Below are 22,386 nucleotides of genomic sequence, written 5' to 3' on the forward strand. Positions count from 1 at the left end.
ATAGTAGTTATACACCTCCCCTCCAGCTCTATCTGTATACTGCTGCTGCTATCTCTATGGGATCAGGATATATAGTAGTTATACACTACCTCTCCAGCTCTATACTGCTGCTATCTCTATGGGATCGGAATATATATTAGTTTTACACCTCCTCTCCAGCCTTCAGCTCTATCTGTATACTGCTGCTGCTATCTCTATGGATCAAGATATATAGTAGTTATACACTACCTCTCCAGCTCTATCTGTATACTGCTGCTATCTCTATGGGATCAGGATATATAGTAGTTTTACACCACCTCTTCAACTCTATCTGTATACTGATGCTGTTATCTGTATGGGATGAGAATACATAGTAGTTAAACCCCTCCCCAAAGGCTCTTTGCAAAGCCAGAGGATTTATGGGAAATGTAGGCAACACTATGGTTTTACAATAGCTTAAACAGGGGCACTGTCAGATATAAAAACTTTATAAATGTTGTACATCTTGGCCAAACCATAGTTTTTCTAATATACTTCTTTAAAAATGTCTTACATTTTATTAAAGAAAACTGCCTCTGAAAATCCCACCACTAGGGGTCCCCATACCTCCTGGGACACTGATGAGTCCCCCAGCAGCATGAGCGTGTCCAAGGGTCATGGACACGAGATGGCTGATTGACAAGGCTGCAGGAGGAACACAGCCTGTAGCAACACTGCTGTAACACAGAGTTTTTACCAAACATGTGCCTCCAGCTGTTGCAAAACTACAAGCATGCCTGGACAGTCAAAGGATGTCTGGGCATGCTGGGAATTGCAGGCAATTGCTGTAAAAAATGAGTTATCGAAACACTGTACATCCAGCTATTACAAGTCCCAGCATTACAGGACTGGCAAAGGATGACACACATGAATGACATAGGAAGATGTATGTTATACACTCACCATATTGTCTTTGGTGGTAGAGTACAGACAATCTCCAATAATCATTGTGTGTGTCTGTGTATGTGTACACAGCATAAATCCAGAGAGGAAAGGGTTACAGAGCAGGGCTGCCAGGCTCGCTCCCCAGAGCAGTGAGTCAGCAGAGTGAGAGAGGGGGAGGAGTCATCACAGTGCAGGCAAGAGGACATGCCCCCTCTCTTCGACAAGATGGAAAAGACATTGAGCAGCTGTAATATGCAATTTTTTGGTGAAATATAGCGGATATAGCCGATGACACCTCTAACATCCTTTCTTCGATAACATTGTATTAGTGTCTTCCCTATTGTACAATTGTATGAAATCACAGCAACCAAAAAAAAAAAGTACAATGTCAAGATAAAAACATCTCCTTGTTCCCCCGGGGACCTCTATATATAGAATGAAATTGTTGAGTCAAAACAAAGGAAGAAAGGCATTTAATACGTGCGTGTGATACAGCGTCTGCAAGGAATTATTTCGGGGAAAAGAAGCCATAAATTATTCTATTCTGCTCCAGCTTTTTTTTTTTTCTTTAATTGGAAGTCAATGTTGTGCACAATGTCAAGGAGGCTCCGGGTTTTAGAAATGTTTTCTCTTGACAGGGGAGAGGATGAAATGCGAATTTTGGAGTTCTGCTCACATCTGGCATCGAGCCACTTATCTATCACATTACTAAGAGCCTGCTCCCCCTGAAGAAGTCTGCTTTTTATATGTCAGGCTCCGGGGTGTTGTAGAAGGGTTATCTGGGTATGGGAACTTATTTAAAGAGATGTACTGGATGTTTAAGCCATCAGTATAGCCCGGGGGTCTCCAACTGTGGCCCTCCAGATGTTGCAAAACTTCAACTCCCAGCATGCCCGGACAGCCGTTGGCTGTCCGGGCATGCTGGGAGTTGAAGTTTTGCAACATCTGGAGTGCCACAGTTTTATACCATTGTACTAGATTATTAGAAAAGTATAATAAACACAATGGTAACACTATGTCACTATGTACACAGTGAACTCACCAGCAGAATAGTGAGTACAGCTCTGGAATATAATACAGGTTATTACTCAGGATCAGTACAGGATAAGTAATGTAATGTATGTACACAGTGATCTCACCAGCAGAATAGTGAGTACAGCTGTGGAGTATAATACAGGATATAACTCAGGATCAGTACAGGATAAGTAATGTAATGTATGTACACAGTGACCTCACCAGCAGAATAGTGAGTACAGCTGTGGAGTATAATACAGGATATAACTCAGGATCAGTACAGGATAAGTAATGTAATGTATATACACAGTGATCTCACCAGCAGAATAGTGAGTACAGCTCTGGAGTATAATACAGGATATAAATCGAGATTTTCCTAGCTTGTGACGGAAAATATAAGTTATATGAAGACAGGAGGCGAGTATCTTATGCATTAATCTTTCTTTCTTTAATGCTCATAGCAGAAACATCATGCAATTTTTTCAAAACAAAAAACTACAATTCCCAGCAGTCCCCTGTACACTCCTCCCCTCCTAGCCTGACTGGCTGCTATAAAAGGGGGCTGCTTGTAGATCCTCTTCCTCTTTCTTTATGCGAATTTCTTAAACGGCAACCGAACCATCGAACACCGGAACCGTGCCGCTTGGACCCTTCCGAACCGCCGGCCAACAGGACCGCAAAACTGTTAATGAACAATGTCGACAGAAAACATCAGTCTTCTACAATACCAGGACGTCTTCACCGTCTCCGTTCAATACCCTGGAAAGACAACAAACCGTATAATAGGGTTGGGTCGGGAGGGAAGATACTCGCCTCCTGTCTTCATATAACTTATATTTTCCGTCACAAGCTAGGAAAATCTCGATTTATATATCAGACAGGAGGCTCATATCTTATGCAAGTTTAAAGCTAACTTCGAATAAAAGAAGACAAAACATAACAGTTAAAGAACAGATACCGACACATGTTCTTCTGGCCTGAAATAGAAATGGCGAAAAGTCGTCTCCGACGACCAATCAGCCGCCAACAAGAGGTGTGACAAAGAACCTCCTGAAGTAACCACTTTCGTGGCCATTGCTCCTCTAGACGAGTGAGCACCGAATAGGGAAATATCAATCCCTGCTAATTCCATGGCTGATCTCACCCACCTGGCCAAAGTGGCCGAGGAAACCGGTAGGTGCGGCTGCACGTAAGATATTAACAATTGGCTATGAGTAAGCGACCGTACCGACGCTGTCCGAGTCTCGTACATCTGGAGACAGCGCACCACACAAAGTTTGGGGTGCGATGGAAAAAAGGGATAGAATACTGATTGCAAACCCGTTTTGGTTCGTCGAACCACGGAAAAGCGTACTCCCTCAGGTGAGAATTGACGCCTAGAGATGTCAAGAGCTCTAACGTCCGATACTCTTTTAATGGAAACAAGACATAATAATGTAGTCAACTTAAAAGACAGGAGTTTCAATGACAATATCTCGTTGTCTTCCCAAGAGGAAAACGTATCCAACACCCGGGAGACATCCCAAGTAGAATGGTACCTAGGACGAGGAGGACGTTTAAATTTAACTCCCCTGAGGAGACGACACACTAACGGATGTTTACCAACCGGTAACGAGTCCACCGGGCAATGATATGCCGAGATGGCGGATCTGTACACATTTAGAGAACTATAAGATTTTCCTATCTCAAAAGAATCCGCCAGGTAGTTCACTATGACTGGAACAGGTGCTTGAGTGGGATCAACTTGTCGTTGATCACACCAACGAACCCACAAGGCCCATGCAGATCGATACGCCGATCTAGTCCCGGGGGCCCAGGCCAAGGCGAGGAGATCTCTAGCTGATTGTGAAAGTTCGCCACCTGGGTCTGGCACCCCGAAACCAACCACGCTAGGAGCGTGAGATTGCCCTCCAGAACCAGAGGGTGAAGACCCTTGGCTGGATTCGTTAGGAGACGAGGTGAGTGCGGAATTAATCTGGGATAGTCCATTGACATCCCCAACAGGAGAGGAAACCACGGTTGCGTCGGCCACCATGGAGTGAGCAGAACCACCGTCGCTTTCTGAGTCGCAACTTGAAGAAGGACTCTGATAATCAGAGGGAACGGAGGGAACGCATAATGTGTCCCTGTCGCCCACTTCTGGCGGAGTGCGTCCACTGCAGACGCTTCCGGGTCCGGCCTCCAACTGTAAAATCGGGGTAACTGACAGTTGAGGCGTGAAGCAAACAGGTCCGTATGTAATGGGCCCCATAATTCTTGGAGCGCCAGGAAAACCGACCGATCCAGGGTCCAATCGCTGGAGTCGATCAAGTAGCGAGAATTCCAGTCCGCCACCTCGTTGGCGACCCCTGGAAGATATTCCGCTATAGGAAAGATATTCCGGGACAGACAGAAATGCCAAAAGTCGGACGCAATGTCCGTCAAAATTCTGGATCTCGTGCCTCCCAGGCGATTGACATATTGTACTGCCGCCACGTTGTCCATGCGTAATAATACGCAACAATTGGACCTCTGTCTCAGGAAACTCCTGATAGCGAAAAACGCTGCCAGGAGTTCCAGAGCGTTGATATGGAGAAGAGATTTCTCTTCTGACCATATCCCTCCGGTGGAGTCTTGCCCGCAACGAGCTCCCCAGCCTTGGCGACTCGCATCGGATTCTATGATCACATCCGGACAGGAGTTGAATATCGTCCTGCCGTTCCATTCTACGGCATGACGCAACCACCAATGCAACTCCGACACCGATTCGGGACATAGTGTTACCTCGTCGGCGTACCGTAAACCCTGCCGGAGATGCAGGGTTTTGAGGCGTTGGAGTGCTCGATAATGGAGTGGAGCTGGGAAAATCGCCTGAATGGAAGCCGACAGTAAGCCGACTATCCGTGCGATCAGTCTCAAAGAAGTTTGACCCTTGCGTAAAACCGCTCTGATTTCCTTGCGAATCAGAGCCAGTTTTGATGTTGGTAGACGTAAAACGGCTAGTTGGGTGTCCACTAGAAAACCCAAAAATTCCATCTCTTGGGCCGGATGTAGCACCGACTTCTTGTGGTTGATGAGGAATCCTAATTCCTCTAACAGAGCCACTGTCCACTGCTTGTGTAGCAGAGCTTGAGACCTGGACCGTGCCATGATCAGTAGATCGTCCAGATATATTATGAGTCTCACCCCCCTGCTCCGAAGAGCAGCTACCACGGGTTTCATTAACTTGGTGAAACACCACGGGGCCGACGACAAACCGAATGGAAGGCAAGTGAATTGCCACATTCGGTCTCTCCACAGGAATCTTAGGAATCTCTGTGAGGAAGGGTGCATTGGGACGGTGAGATACGCATCCTTTAGGTCGATTTTCACTAGCCAGTCTCCTGGCCGCAGAAGATCTCTTAATAGATGGATGCCTTCCATCTTGAAGTGACGATATGTCACATGCTGGTTTAGATCTCTTAAGTTTATCACCGGGCGATAGCCGCCGTCTTTCTTCTTGACTAAGAAGAGGTTGCTGACGAAACCTGGAGACTGGGGGTCTACTTCCAGAACAGCCCCTTTTGTCCGAAGTTCTAGTAGTTCCTCGTCTATGAGGGCTACATTTTGAACAGAAAACCGTATTGGTTGTGGAATAACATTTAGAACTGGCACAGACAGGAATTCTACGGTGTATCCCATCACCGTGTTGAGAACCCAGGCGTCTGCCGTAATCGTGGACCAGACGTGGGTAAAATACATTAGCCTGCCCCCCACTAAGGTATTTGGTAGTGAAAGTGGAAGGGTACTCACCAGTTGTCGGGCGTGACCTGGGATAACCACGTCCCCCGCGTCCTCTCCATGGTCGACCCCGGGGGGGGAAAAATGGTGCGGGTTGAGCCACTGGCAAAGCATACGGTTGGTGTACGGGCTGGTATTGTTGTGCCCCTGGTCTATTGTAGGGCCTGAAAGAAGCATTGCGGCCGGCAGATCGGCCTCTGCTTCTGCCGGCCTTGCCAAAAACCTTGACGGGTTGGCCCGCCTTCTTTAGTGAAGATTGGGCCTTGTCAAGGCTTGTGAAGAGGGACACAAATTTGTTGATATTCTTAAGTAAGTCCTCTCCAAACAACATTCCCTCGGCCGAGGGACCTGGTTCGCTCTCAGCTAAATGTGACAGTTGAGGCTCTAGTTTCATGAGGATTGATCTCCTCCTTTCAATTGAACAGGTAGTATTTGCACTACCAAGCATACACACGGCCCTTTGGGCCCAGCCTCTTAGTTGCTCCAAGTCGACCGGTTGGGCCGTGGAGGCCGCCTGTTCCGATAAATTTAGAATTTTGGTCAGTGGCCCTAACATATCCAAAATTCTGTCTTGGATGAGCTTAAAAGAACGCTCAATCCCTTTCTTTGCGTATCTACCGGACCGCGTCAGGTATTTGAGCAAGACGGGATCTATTTCCGGCGTTAATGTCACTTTTTTAGCAATAAAAGGTCTAGGGCATTCTGCCCGTAATTTGTTGCGATTGGACCGGTCGATAGCCCTTCTGGTCCAGAACTCTATATACTGAGCGACCTGAGGTAGCGGTGCCCAGTCTCCTGAACGTGGATGCGAAATAGCATCAGGGCTGAAAAATGGCTGCCCTAGTGTATCTAAAATCGCCTCGTTTGGCGTGCTTGTTGTGGCATCATCGAAGTCTGCCATGAGCCCCGCATCTGAGTCCGCAGACTCTGAATTATCATCATCAGCCATCTCCGATGCGGTAGATGAGTCATCATTAGAGGTGTCAAAAGAATTGGGTTTAGACCGTCTGGTGGTCTTATGCCTCTTTATTGTCTCCTTGAGGCCCAAGGGTCGTACTTGTTCAGATTGATGCGGGGCGTGACAGGCCTGGTTGGGTCCTGTCTGGGACATATTATTATCTTCCCCTGTCGGGGAGTCGAGTTGGGCTGACACGTGTTTCCGTTTAGAACGGGCTTTACCCCCTGTAGGTTGGATGCCCGATGTAGTGGCTTGTGGTTTAATAGGCAGAGTAGCTGATGCTAAAGCAGCTTGGACAGATTTGTTAATAAGGTCCTGAAGTTGTGAAGGTGACATAAATTGGGAAGCGTCTAGCTCCATAGTACCACCAGCAGTTCCAGACAATATGGGTACAGGGGTAACAAAATGATTATCTTCAGACATGATAGTATAATAAGCTACAAGTAGCTAGGATATAAATAGCGGTATCTATAGATAAGTCTATGAGGTAACAGACCCTGGGTCTATGCTACCTGTTCACACCGAGTTATGCTCACAGTAGTATTGACTAGGCAGGTAGAGAAGGAAGCCTACTACAAGATAGTTCGATTAAGCAATGTAGCCACAGGCACACAACAGACCGTACGCGATGCTGGCGCTCCCTCACTCCGTTCGCACAACACTGGCGGCGGGAAGAAGGGGCGTAAACCAGCTACAGGGTTCGCGGCCGTAGTCTCGCGAGACTCCGACCGCAAACGCTGTGATAGGTCGCGCGGCCTATGAGGTAAGCGAGAGTGTCCGGAGTGCGTCACAAAACCACGCCTCCGACACTCTGAGCCCGCGAAGAGAGGATCGCGGCGGGAAAAACTGGCAAGAAGACGCGCGAAGGCCCCCCCCCAAGATGGAGTACGGTAAAGAACAGACTGAGAGAGAGGGGGGGGGGGGGAAGGAAAGGAGGAGAGAAGATAAGGACAGTAAATAGGAGCGTGGAGGTGTGTGCGGTAAATGACACACAACCTGCACGCAGATGAAAGCTATATATTATATATATAGATGTGAAACCAATAAAACGTACAAAATAACAATATGAAAATCTTATATGAATGACCATGTACAATAATGAAATTATATATATGATATTATAAATATGAAAATATATAACGTACAAATACTAGACAATATACTTAACTTGCTGCCAGAGCAGAAAGAAAGAGGAAGAGGATCTACAAGCAGCCCCCTTTTATAGCAGCCAGTCAGGCTAGGAGGGGAGGAGTGTACAGGGGACTGCTGGGAATTGTAGTTTTTTGTTTTGAAAAAATTGCATGATGTTTCTGCTATGAGCATTAAAGAAAGAAAGATTAATGCATAAGATATGAGCCTCCTGTCTGATATATAACTCAAGATCAGTACAGGATAAGTAATGTAATGTATGTATACAGTGACCTCACCAGCAGAATAGTGAGTACAGCTGTGGAGTATAATACAGGATATAACTCAGGATCAGTACAGGATAAGTAATGTAATGTATGTACACAGTAACCTCACCAGCAGAATAGTGAGTACAGCTCTGAAGTATAATACAGGATATCACTCAGGATCAGTACAGGATAAGTAATGTAATGTATGTACACAGTGACTTCACCAGCAGAATAGTGAGTACAGCTCTGGAGTATAATACAGGATATTACTCAGGATCAGTACGGGATAAGTAATGTAATGTATGTACACAGTGACTCCACCAGCAGAATAGTGAGTACAGCTCTGGAGTATAATACAGGATATATCTCAGGATCAGTACAGGATAAGTAATGTAATGTATGTACACAGTAACCTCACCAGCAGAATAGTGAGTACAGCTCTGGAGTATAATACAGGATATAACTCAGGATCAGTACAGGATAAGTAATGTAATGTATGTACACAGTAACCTCACCAGCAGAATAGTGAGTACAGCTCTGAAGTATAATACAGGATATCACTCAGGATCAGTACAGGATAAGTAATGTAATGTATGTACACAGTGACTTCACCAGCAGAATAGTGAGTACAGCTCTGGAGTATAATACAGGATATTACTCAGGATCAGTACGGGATAAGTAATGTAATGTATGTACACAGTGACTCCACCAGCAGAATAGTGAGTACAGCTCTGGAGTATAATACAGGATATATCTCAGGATCAGTACAGGATAAGTAATGTAATGTATGTACACAGTAACCTCACCAGCAGAATAGTGAGTACAGCTCTGGAGTATAATACAGGATATTACTCAGGATCAGTACAGGATAAGTAATGTAATGTATATACACAGTGACCTCACCAGCAGAATAATGAGTGCAGCTCTGGAGTATAATACAGGATATAACTCAGGATCAGTACAGGATAAGTAATGTAATGTATGTACACAGTGACCTCACCAGCAGAATAATGAGTACAGCTCTGGAGTATAATACAGGATATAACTCAGGATCAGTACAGGATAAGTAATGTAATGTATGTACACAGTGACCTCACCAGCAGAATAGTGAGTGCAGCTCTGGAGTATAATACAGGATATAACTCAGGATCAGTACAGGATAAGTAATGTAATGTATGTACACAGTGATCTCACCAGCAGAATAGTGAATACAGCTCTGGAGTATAATACAGGATATTACTCAGGATCAGTACAGGATAAGTAATGCAACATCTGGAGGGCCACAGTTGGAGATCACTGGTGCTAGTGTATGTCAGTCATCAAATGGTTCTTCTTAGAGATAAATAAACATTCAATGTTGACATGAGGAGAAGAACCTCAACAAGGAGACCACAAAACATGACCACTTGAGAGATGCAACAACAGGCCTAGTGTAGGGAGTCGGACTTGGTTGATTTACACCATATGGGTTTTTTAGAGTAAACATCTTACCAGTCCATTGGGGGAGATTTATCAAAACCTGTGCAAAGGAATAGTTGCCCAGTTGCCCATAGCAACCAATCAGATCGCTTCTTTCATTTTGCAGAGGCCTTATCAAAAATATAAGAAGCGATGTGATTGGTTGCTATGCGCAACTGGGCAACTTTTCCTCTGCACTGGTTTTGATAAATCTCCTCCATCGAGTGAGACTGCAGCGAGCAATATTTCTTCTAAGAAATAGCTTGAAAGTTAAAGGAGTACTCTGGTGGAAATTGTTTTTTTTTTTTTTTTTTTTAAATCAACTGGCGCCATAAAGCTATACAGATTTGTAAATTACTTCTATTGAAAAATCTTAATCCTTCCAGTACTTATCAACTGCTGTATACTACAGAGGAAGTTGTATAGTTCTTTCCAGCCTGACCACAGTTCTCTCTGCTGACCCCTCTGTCCGTGTCAGGAACCGTCCAGAGCAGGAACAAATCCCCCTAGCAAACCTCTCCTACTCTGAACAGTTCCTGACACGGACAGAGGGGTCAGCAGAGAGCACTGTGATCAGGCTGGAAAGAACTAAACAACTTCCTCTGTAGTATACAGCAGCTGATAAGTACTGGAAGGATTAAGATTTTTAAATAGAAGTAATTTACAAATCTGTATAACTTTCTTGCACCAGTTGATTAGAATTTTTTCTTTCCACCGGAGTACCCCTTTGAGACCACTTGGTCTCCCATACATAAGACATAGGTGCATGTGGGATTCGAGGCTGTCAACAACTGATGTATATGCATTTTATACTTATGTAAAATAATGTTTTTGTTGCAGAGGGACAACGAATATTACTCGCTCACCGCCAGCGTGTCGTTTGAAGTAAAGAAGATGCCTTATAGTGTTCAACCAGCAAAACTGCCAGCTGCAAGTATAGCAGTAAGTACTTAAAGAGGCACTGTCATTGTTAAAAACTTTTCATATATTGCAGGACTCATTATCATATGACATTTCACAATATACACCTGTTAAAAAATTTTTACATTTTCACCTGAAATTCAAGCTCAAAATAGCCACCACTAGGGGTCACCTGTCTTTTAGCCAGACAGACTAGTCTAGATTTTACAGCATACTGGATACCGGCGTAAAGCATACCGGTATCCAGTATAGGAGATTTCTATTGTGTATGCAAAACTACAAATAAAGGATGTGTGGGCATGCTGGGAGCTGTAATTTTAAAACAGCTGGAGGCAACACTGCTCTAACACAGTTGTTTACAAACATTGCAGATTCAGTTGTTACTAAACTACAACTCCCAGCATGCTGAAATAAGTTGATCAGACATTCAGGAGTCTGTGAAAGATGAATGACACACATAGTGACAGCTATGCTGATTAGCATCCAGCTTTACTAGGAGAAGATAAATCAGATAGAACATGTATTCATAAAAATGCTGTACTTTTATCTAAAAAATCCTTGCACTAATTTTATAAAGATCTATTCTTATATTTATACATTTTATCCTGTTATGAATTCACCATAATGTCTTCTGATTACTGCAGGCAAGCTCCAAGCATCTTCCTCTGTGTAACATGTACAGCATGAAACCAGAGAGGGAAGGGTTACAGAGTAGAGAGTACTGATTGGCTGACTGCCCAGGCTTGCTCCTGTGAGGGAGGGAGACTGACACGCCCCCTCCAGCCTGCACAATGAAAAAGTAACTCACCAGAAGATAAATGCTTATATCTCTGGATATATAGGTCCGAGACACATAAAAATTATATGCACATGATCAGGATTGGGTTTTGAGTAACATATCACCTTTTTTCTTTTTTTTGCACTATGACAGGTACGCTTTAAAAAGGGATACAAACAAACATACAGGTGTGCCTGGGAACAGTAGAGATCTGACACGTTTTGGGCAGACGGCCTTAGTCATAGATCCTAATCTGGACAGGATGCTTCAGTTCTGTATTGTTCATAGATGGATGTAGTAACTGCCTTAAATATTAAAAAATGAAGGTATATATATATATATATATATATATATATATATTTATAATCTGCTAGTGCTAAAGGTTTCATTTACACATAAAAGTGATAGTGTTAAGGTATTTACTTGTTTTCTTTGTTCAGCAAAGGTGCAGCTAGGGGAATAACTTTAAAGGGTTACTCCACTGGCCAGCTTTCGGAAGTAAATGTTCCGGCTGCTGTTTTTGCTGTGGGGGTCGGCCACGCCCCTCGTGCCATCATGGCCACACACCCTCAATGTAAGTCTATGTGAGGGGCGTGACGACCCCCGCAGCGTGAAAATAGCGTTCAGAACATTTACTTCCGAAAGCTGGCCAGTGGAGTACCCCTTTAAAGTACCATGCATGTCCTGCTCATTAGACCCATGCACAATACTTGTAAGGCATCAGAACGGTTTATTCAGTAATGTACTTACTCTACAGTGGTCTTTCACCATCATCACAGACAGAGATTCTTTACTGTAAGAGCAGTGACACTATGGAACTGTCACGATGCCGGCTGGCAGGTAGTGGATCCTCTGAGCCAGAGAGGGATTGGCGTGGACCGTGCTAGTGGATCGGTTCTAAGTCACTACTGGTTTTCACCAGAGCCCGCCGCAAAGCGGGATGGTCTTGCTGCGGCGGTAGTGACCAGGTCGTATCCACTAGCAACGGCTCAACCTCTCTGACTGCTGAAGATAGGCGCGGTACAAGGGAGTAGACAGAAGCAAGGTCGGACGTAGCAGAAGGTCGGGGCAGGCAGCAAGGATCGTAGTCAGGGGCAACGGCAGGAGGTCAGGAACACGGGCTAGGAACAAACAAGGGAACGCTTTCACTAGGCACAAGGGCAACAAGATCCGGCAAGGGAGTGCAGGGGAAGTGAGGTATAAGTAGGGAGTGAACAGGTGGAAACTAATCAAGGTAATTGGAAGATTGGACCAGGCACCATCATTGGTGCACTGGCCCTTTAAATCGCAGAGACCCGGCGCGCGCGCGCCCTAGGGAGCGGGGCCGCGCACGCCGGGACAGGACCGACGGAGAGCGAGTCAGAGACGGGAGCCGGGGTGCGCATCGCGAGCGGGCGCCACCCGCATCGCGAATCGCATCCCGGCTGGAGGCGGTACCGCAGCGCACCCGGTCAGGAGATCTGACCGGGGCGCTGCAGCAACGAGGATGAGGCGAGCGCTCCGGGGAGGAACGGGGACCCGGAGCGCTCGGCGTAACAGTACCCCCCCCCTTGGGTCTCCCCCTCTTCTTGGGTCCAAAGAACCTGAGGAACAAAAACTCAATTTTTTCGTGATGAGGTCCGATGCACATTAGGAGGGGTTCCGTGCGGTGACGCACGGCACAGTCCAAACTTTTATTGTTAACACAATTGATGTAGAGGGGTCTGGCGAGACTGGTCACAGGGATGTTGAACCTGTTGATAAGAGAGGCCAAAAAAAATTTCCTGCAGATCCGGAATCCAAGAAGGCCATAGTAGAGAAGGAGAAGGTAGAGGCAGATATCCGCACAGGCACAGTAAGGCGTGGAGAAGCAGAGTTGACATCAAGAACTGTGTCACCTTTGTGCGGAGTCAGCGTACGTCTTTCCAGGCGGGGAGGACGGATAGGACAATCCTTCAGGAAGTGTTCGGTACCGGCATAGTACAGGCAAAGATTCTCCATGCGGCGTCGTGTCCTCTCTTGAGGTGTCAAGCGAGACCGGTCAACTTGCATAGCCTCCACGGCGGGAGGCACAGGAACGGTTTGCAGAGGACCAGAGGAGAGAGGAGCCGGGGAGAAAAAACGCCTCGTGCGAACAAAGTCCATATCCAGGCGGAGCTCCAGACGCCATCCGGAAAAACGCATGTCAATGCGAGTGGCAAGATGAATGAGTTCATGTAGGTTAGCAGGAGTTTCTCGCGCGGCCAGAACATCTTTAATGTTGCTGGATAGGCCTTTTTTAAAGGTCGCGCAGAGAGCCTCACTATTCCAGGACAATTCGGAAGCAAGAGCACGGAACTGAATGGCGTACTCGCCAACGGAAGAAACACCCTGGGCCAGGTTCAGCAGGGCAGTCTCGGCAGAAGAAGCTCGGGCAGGCTCCTCGAAGACACCACGGACCTCAGCGAAAAAGGACTGGACTGTGGCTGTGGCAGGATCATTGCGGTCCCAGAGTGGTGTGGCCCCAGACAAGGCCTTTCCAGAAAGGAGACCACGGTAGAGTGTAGAGTCCTCATCAAATTTGTCCGGCAGGGACAAGCAGGGGTTAGGAGCGGCCGGTTGCTGCGGAGGAGTTGCAGGAGCCGGCGGAGGAGATGGTTGTTGCAGCTGCTGTGTCTGTGACTGAAGTTGCTGTATCAGCGGCAGCAGCTGCTGTATCTGTGACTGAAGTTGCAGTGTCACGGTGGTCAAGTATGCCAGCTGGTGATTTCGTTGGGCAATCTGTTGGACTAGCTGGGTGATCTGTCGGGCTTGCTGGGCGACCACGGTGGTGAGGTCGGCGACAACTGGCAGAGGAACTTCAGCGGAATCCATGGCCGGATCTACTGTCACGATGCCGGCTGGCAGGTAGTGGATCCTCTGAGCCAGAGAGGGATTGGCGTGGACCGTGCTAGTGGATCGGTTCTAAGTCACTACTGGTTTTCACCAGAGCCCGCCGCAAAGCGGGATGGTCTTGCTGCGGCGGTAGTGACCAGGTCGTATCCACTAGCAACGGCTCAACCTCTCTGACTGCTGAAGATAGGCGCGGTACAAGGGAGTAGACAGAAGCAAGGTCGGACGTAGCAGAAGGTCGGGGCAGGCAGCAAGGATCGTAGTCAGGGGCAACGGCAGGAGGTCAGGAACACGGGCTAGGAACAAACAAGGGAACGCTTTCACTAGGCACAAGGGCAACAAGATCCGGCGAGGGAGTGCAGGGGAAGTGAGGTATAAGTAGGGAGTGAACAGGTGGAAACTAATCAAGGTAATTGGAAGATTGGACCAGGCACCATCATTGGTGCACTGGCCCTTTAAATCGCAGAGACCCGGCGCGCGCGCGCCCTAGGGAGCGGGGCCGCGCATGCCGGGACAGGACCGACGGAGAGCGAGTCAGAGACGGGAGCCGGGGTGCGCATCGCGAGCGGGCGCCACCCGCATCGCGAATCGCATCCCGGCTGGAGGCGGTACCGCAGCGCACCCGGTCAGGAGATCTGACCGGGGCGCTGCAGCAACGAGGATGAGGCGAGCGCTCCGGGGAGGAACGGGGACCCGGAGCGCTCGGCGTAACAGGAACACTCTACCACATGATGTTTTGATGTCTGACACAATAAACAAGTTCAAGGGAGGCCTGGACGTTTTTCTAGAAAAATGCAACATTAAACGTTATGGATACTAGATTTATGTAGCTAAAAAGTTGGGGTCAGGAAGGAATTATTCCTCTGGATCAACACAGTAGGGTTTTAGGTTGAACTTGATGGACTCTTGTCTTTTTTTTTCAACCTTACAAACTATGTAACTATGTATCGTCAGTGAGGTCAGACGAGACAAGACGAGGGCAACCATTCAAAATTTGACAAAGGACCTCCATTTTCAGGGTTGGTTGGAACTGCAACCTTTGCATCGTCTATGCAGTGGTGCTTGGAAGTTTGTGAACCCTTCGAATTTATGCGGAAATATAAAAAATCACTAACCTAAAACTATGTAAAATTTTCTGAAACTAGATAAAGAGAACCAAATCAAACAGATGACAGTGACTGATTCTCTTTTACCATAAACTGTAAGGCGCCACCGCAAAAATATTATTTTGTGTGAAAATTGAAAAGAATGCAGCAACTTTTTTTTTGCAACTTTTGGAGAGTTTTGTTTTTATGCAGTGCACTGTACAGGAAAACATGTTCTCTTTATTCTCTGGGTCAATACAATTAAAATGATATTCATGTGTACATGCTTTTCTATTATTGTACTACTTAAAAAAAAAAAAAGAGTTTAAAATTGGCCTATTCTGACATATAACATTTCAATTTTACCATTTACGGGGCTGTAGGAAAGCAAATGTTATGCACTGTGATACAAAAAATGTTTATATACTTTTTTACACTTTTTTTGTAAAATAGGAAAAGGTGGGTGATTTAAAATTATTAGGGGAGGGGTCTATTTCCATAAAAAAAAAAAATAAAAAAATATTTTACAAACTTACATTTTTTTTTAAATCCCCACCGGGGACTACTTATAGCAATCATTTGATTGCTAATACTGTTCAGTGCTAGTGCATAGTCTCAGCACTGATCAGTACTATCTATGATCTACTTGTATGGTCTGCCAGAATGCAGACCATAAAAGAAGATTGCAGCAGGAGAAAGGTGAAGAGACCTCCCGTCACCATCTTGACTCATCAGACCCACCAAGACCCACTGTGCATGAAGGGATCCTAGCTCCTGCGGTCGCTTCATGTACAGGACGTAAAGGTAAGTCCTGGTGCGTTAAGTACCAGGGAATCAGGACGTACAGTTACGTAAAATGTTCTTAATTGGTTAACCATATCCTACCTCAGCAGGAAGCCACCTCCGCCTTAAAGGACAACTGCAGTGGTAAACATTTATATATTCCCGTGCTCGGCCCTCAAAAATAAACAAAATAAACTCATACGTACCTTCCTACGAGCCCCCGTCAGTCCGGCAGTGCTGACCTCATTCCACTTCCTGGGGATGCCGCAGAGCCGTCGGCGTATCACCGGCCGTAGCGATGTCCCGCCCGGTCGGTGATAGGCTGAGCCCACTGTCATGTAAGAAGCCGGCCAGAGCTCCTTACATGACAGTGGGCTCAGCCTATCACAGGCCGGGGCAGGACATCCCTACGGCCGGTGATATGCTGACGGCTCTGTGGCGTCCCTGTCCCCAGGAAGTGGAATGACATCAGCACTGCCGGACCGTGAGGCCTGTGCCGGACCAACGGGGGCTCGTAGGAAGGTATGTATGAGTTTATTTTGTTTCTTTTTGAGGCCCAGGCACGGGAATATATAAATGTGTACCACTACAGTTGTCCTTTAACCCCAAAAATGTCATAGACATTTATTAATAATTACCCGATTTATCTCATCAACAGAGAATTTATTCCAACAAATGGTAACATTTACCGTTTTCTGCGCCTCGATCCGGGGCCAATTCCTTTTGTTATTAAGCGGCATTCGTGTTTTCCCAGCGCCTTTAATAAGACTCTGCTCAGACTGTATATTTGATGTTCCCTAATAAGACTTTGCTCATGCTCGTAAATTGTACAGTTCGCTATAAACACAGACACCAAATGAAAGGCTTTGGAGGTTTTTTCATAAGAGAAGCGACTATTCGGGACCTAATGGTTGGAAATAATTCTAAAGAAAAACATAAAGACTGAGCTGAGGGCAATTAATATTACTGACATCTGTTTACAGGATTTGCGCAGCAAATGACCCTCGCTGCGTGCCCCCTATTTAATTGAATGGAAAATTGAGGGGGGAAAAAAAGACACGTTGAAATCGGGCCCGGGATATGTGACAATTGGCATGTGCAGAATTCAAACACTAAAACAAATATCATCAAAATCTCGCATTTAATTCTGAGCTCGCGAGTAGCCTGAAGTTATTTACAGATGGCTTTTGCCTCCGTTCATGCTTGCACAGCAGGAGGTATAGCGGTTGAAAAGCTTAAAAATAAAGCAAAAAGTTTGTTCCCTGCACTTATTTTAAACCTCTATGGGAGTGGTCTTAAACCTGCGGACCTCCAGATGTTGCAAAACTACAATTCTCAGCATGCCCGGACAGCCAATGGCCGAACCCCCCCGTGATCAGACATCTTATCCTTTGGTTAGGGGATAAGATGTCAAGGGGGGGGGAGTACCCCTTTAAAGGGGAAAGAGTTACACCTTAGTGCACAGACAATAGACTTACATAGAACAAGAAAATGGAACACAAATTTTACACAATTTGATGGTTGCAGATGGGAGTTAAAGGAGAACTCTGGGATACAAAAACGTATCCCCCCCGACCTCCCGTACAGGGCCACCGACTCTTTACCGAAAAAGCGTGTGTCGACCACCACATGATGCGGCCACCGACATGCCCCCTCAGTACATCTCTATGGTAGAGTCGGAGACTCAAGAATGCAGCGCTCCAGCTCTCCCATAGAGTTGTATTGAGCTGGCGAGTCGGCCGCCGCATCATGAGGTAGTCAGACACGCCCCTTTGCCGCTGACTGCCGGGGCCCCGTACGGGAGATCGTGTGGGGTCCCAGCGGTCGGACCCCCCACGATCTGAAACTTATCCCCTAACCTTAGGATAGGGGATACGTTTTCATATTCCGCTCCATACCCACTTGGCCTTTTTTTTTGTCTAGTTTTTGTTCTTTTTTTTCACCCTTTAGTGGCGCTTTAAAGCTCAGTCACAGCTTTTCAGAATCACAGCAAGCTGTGGATATTGCTTTTTTTTTTTCAAGAAATTATGTTTTTCCTTCTATAGACTTCTCTAGTATGAAAGGCCATATTTGCATGTATGTTGGCGTGCTCTCTGGTGTTTTTCCACCAATAGAAAAATGAGGGGCAGTTTTTTAAGCTTTTTTTTCCAGGCAATATTTCTATAAAAGAAACGCACTTTGAGTGAAAAAAAAAAAGCATGAAAATTGCACATAGTATGAACTGATCCTAACTCACTTCTGAGTCTAATGAGTTCACCTGGGTGACCTCCAGCACCAGCAGCCTCATGAGATGACCAGGTGCAGTTATAAAAACCCCACACCCTCTCTCTGCAAAGCCAAAGGAATCATGGGAAATGTAGGTAGCATTATCAAGTCACTTAAGTGTCATTTTAGTGCTGTACTATATAAGCAAAAATAATTTCCCAGGGTGCTTCCTTAAACTTTATTTAGTGGTTTCCCATAGATAACAGTTGTTCATCTTCCAACGGAGAAGGAAGACAAGTAGGCGGCACTCACCAAGCAGGGTAGGTTTATTGGAGTCCTTCAGACGGGATACAGGGCTCAGGCGGAGGAGTTGCGGTGGAGGACGGGGCTTGGCCGGGCCCCGTCCTCCACCGCAACTCCCCCGCCTGAGCCCTGTATCCCGTCTGAAGGACTCCAATAAACCTACCCTGCTTGGTGAGTGCCGCCTACTTGTCTTCCTTCTCCGTTGGATCTATGTGCTTTGTGCTCGGCTGAGCACCTCCGTTGCAGGTCCCCGGCTTCCTCTTCCTCTGTTGCGTTGTTCATCTTCCCCTCCTTTCAGCCGCAGTAGCCTGTTTTTACGGCACAACAAGGGATGACTTATCAGTGATCTTTGTCCCTAAAATGTCAGGTCATGACTATAAAAGTTTAACTTGTGAACTTATCCTAAAACATGAAAAACGCCAAGGGGCAAATACTTTTATTAACAGTATAATTTCTGATAGCGAATGCCAGATTTTCATATGGAAGCCCAAAATGAGAACCAGGTGGCCATCCGGAGATGTTATCTCAGGATCATCTGGAGACTTTTATTCAGATTTATACATATATATTCATAGTGACTTCAGAGGAGTCCAGAACCATAAATCCTGCGTCTGTCTAGCATGCTACTATATATATATATATATATATATATAGGGCCACAGCTTTTATTCCAATTCTTTTGTCATAAATCCCTAACCCCTTGTTTCTTTCCGGATTTGCTGGGAATTGTAGTTTTGCAACAGCTGGAGGCACGCGCGTTTGAAAACACTTCCCTAACTACCAATACCTAGTTATCACCCATTCATGGAATTTCCAATGGATAAGACATAAATACTTAAATGGTTTTTCCATGACTTACATCTTGATGGCCTATCCTATAATCAGATAGATCAGTGGTCTCCAAACTGTGTCCCTCCAGATGTTGCAAAACTTCAACTCCCAGCATGCCCGGACAGCCAACGGCTGTCCGGGCATGCTGGGAGTTAAAGTTTTGCAACCTCTAGAGAACCACAGTTTGAGACCACTGAGATAGGGTACGTTCAGACGAGCGGATTTTCCGCGCGTATTTCGCTGCGAATCCGCCGCTGAATGACCTCTATATGCTGCCTTTATAAAACGCCGCTACCAGCAGACACACTGCGATGCGCGAGTCGCCGCACGCATGCGCAGTATACCCGCACATCGCGGCAACTCTCGGCCTAGCTCATTGAGCGGGGGGAGGGGCCTCAATGTGTGCAAGTACACCGCGCATGCGCGGCGACTCGCACATCACTTCAGTGTGTCTGCACGTAGCGGCGTATTGCCACTCCGAGCAGGCACATGTAAAGGCAGCATACAGAGGTCCTTCAGCGGCGGATCTGCAGCGTAAAATACGCTGTAAATCCGCTCGTCTGAACGTACCCTTACATGAAGGCGTTGCTGCATTGAATCGTAGATATCATACTGGCTGTGATAGATACTACGGGGGGAAATTTATCAAAACCTGTCCAGAGGAGAAGTTGACAAGTTGCCCATAGCAACCAATCAGATCGCTTCTTTCATTTTTCAGAGGCCTTTTCAAAAGTGAAAGAAGCGATCTGGTTGCTATGGGCAACTCGGCAACTTTTCCTCTGCACAGGTTTTGAAAAATCTCCCCCTACATGTTTGCTTGAATGAGACTTAGCTGTGGGAGATTCTGTCTTGGCTAATAATCCCCAGTCAGGTTTCAGGGTATTGACGTGCAGAGATGCTGCCTCCAATAGGTGGCACCAGAGAGCACGCTATCATTGTTCTGAAGGAAGGCATATTGTTCCAGTGGAGCATTGCATGGTCTATAGGACTCCCCATTCCACTTTAGCGCTATCGTCAAGGAGAAATGTACCCCGCATAAAGGGTTATCCAAAAAAAAGTGTGCCTGTACTTACCTCCCTTACCTTCCCAGAGCCTTTATTATCCCAGTGCCCAGTCTCCACTGTGCTCCAAGGCTGGTGGTTGGGGCGACACAAGATATCGCCACATGTATCCCACCTCTGCCAGTGATTGGCCATGTTGCAATGTCTTGTTTTTACCCCAGCACCAGGAATTGGAGCACAGCGTAGACTGCAGGTGAGCGAGGGAAGTGAGTACAGGCTATTTGTTTTTTATTTGTTTTTTACCAGGCAGCCTGGGAATTGAAGTAAAAAAAATTGTTTTCCCGCAAAACCTTTAAGCTGCAGTACCAGACACAGCCACCACTACTTGCCCAAATGCCGTGACCCCCTCGTGTAGCTGAATGGTGGGGTTGCTTGCTGAGAGTCTGACCCCCACTGATCTGATAATAATGGCCAATCCTAAGGATAGGCCATCAGTTTTAAAGTCCCAATTTTAAAGGAGTACTCCTGTGCTCCAGCGTTCTGAACATTTTGTTCAAAACTCTAGGAGCCAGAGGTGGTGATCGTGACGTCATGGCCACGCCCCATTGTGATGTCACACAACACCCCCTCCATTCATGTCTATGGGAGGGGGCGTGTCAGATGACACGCCCCCTCCCAATAGACGTGAATGGAGGGGGTGTGGTGTGACATCACGTGGGGGTGTGACCATGACGTCACGACCACTGCCACAAGAACCTGGTGTTTGTTTAGAACATCGGGTGCTGCGGGAGATCGTGGGGGGACCCAGCAGCGTGACCCCCGCGATCAGACATCTTATCCACTATCCTTTGGATAGTGGATAAGATGTCTAGCAGCGGAGTACCCCTTTAAAGACCCATTCAGAGTGTTAACCATTTCTTATAGCACAACCTACTACTATAGTCCCTGTACAGTGAATAGTAGAACAAGCTGATTCTTCTGCTCCATCTGATGACCAGAAAAAGATTGAGGCCTCATAGTGCTCAGTGTCCAGTCTCCATATATAAATGTTGTATAAAAGAAAGCAGGTAGATAGGTCTGACCAGTATAACGTCATTCAGTGTAAGGCAAAGCCAACTACCGAGTTGGTAGCTCTTAACTTTGGGTGACATGGCTTCTGATCATACACGTAAAAGGTGTGTAGTCTCCTTATCCATGTCTGTTAATTCTATCCAAGAACAGATAGTTTGCGGTGTATGCATATGAAGATTAATAGCTCAGAATATAAGAGCAGCTCATTGTAAGAGGAAGCGGAGATTTCCTTCCAGTCAAGGACAGAGACAGTGCGGCGTCCAGGGAAAGGTGTCCCGCTTTCCTCTTTTTACCATTCTTCCTCATTTCCTTCGTAACATCCACCTTTCACAACACTTTAGATGTTTTCTTTAAGCCCTTGTAGAGTCTCAGAAGGTCACGCTAGGAAGACAAAGTTGTCCACCTGCCTCCTGGTGTGATGCTCTGCTTGTGATAACATTACCATATGCGAAGCACACGACCCCAAGCATCTGTGGAGCACATTTCATGTCAATGACAGAAGCTTCTGCTGGAGAAAAAAAAGCTAAAATACAAGTATAATTACATAGAGACTTTGTGATACCATTCATGGCTGTGCCATCTAGTGCCATCTAGTGAAGGAGCTTGAACAGCAATGCCAGCCCAGACCAATATACAGGCATAGCTCTTTATCCTACGTTAGGACAACCTCTTTAAGTAACTACCTTCCATTTCCTGTGGGAATTGTGCAGTTTGCATGACCAGAAAAGCCTAGTTTTAATGTCCCTGGCTTCGGGATCACAGGTGCCCAGGAGGCGGACCATTTCTGTTAAGTGTAACAACCAGAGACAACGAAAGAAGTAAGGATGAATTGGCCCTGTTTATATTCCTGCTGTAATTGCAAAAACCGTAGATTGTAAGCATAAAGGAAATGGAGCATGGATATCCCAATATGGATGCCGGGAGGTGCTACACGGAAGCAAAGATAGTGCAACTATATCGAAGCCAAGAAAGATGAAAACGGAGCACTCACCCAGTGGTTATCCTAAATGGTAGATTCCCGATCTAAGGAACCGATCTACGGTCCGTATCACGCCAATGGGCGCTTCTT

General features: G+C 46.3%; 1 protein-coding gene across 2 annotated transcripts in view; it reads left to right on the forward strand.

Moving 5' to 3' along the window:
• Positions 1-22,386, forward strand: part of ITGA8 (integrin subunit alpha 8) — a 234,461-nt gene that overhangs the window by 206,386 nt on the left and 5,689 nt on the right. For both annotated transcript variants that reach the window (XM_056519092.1, XM_056519093.1), the window contains exon 28: positions 10,330-10,431. In XM_056519092.1, the coding sequence (XP_056375067.1) occupies positions 10,330-10,431 (102 nt within the window). The remainder of the gene's footprint in view (positions 1-10,329; positions 10,432-22,386) is intronic.

Source organism: Hyla sarda, chromosome 5 (genome assembly GCF_029499605.1).
Source record: "Hyla sarda isolate aHylSar1 chromosome 5, aHylSar1.hap1, whole genome shotgun sequence".
NCBI lineage: Eukaryota > Metazoa > Chordata > Amphibia > Anura > Hylidae > Hyla > Hyla sarda.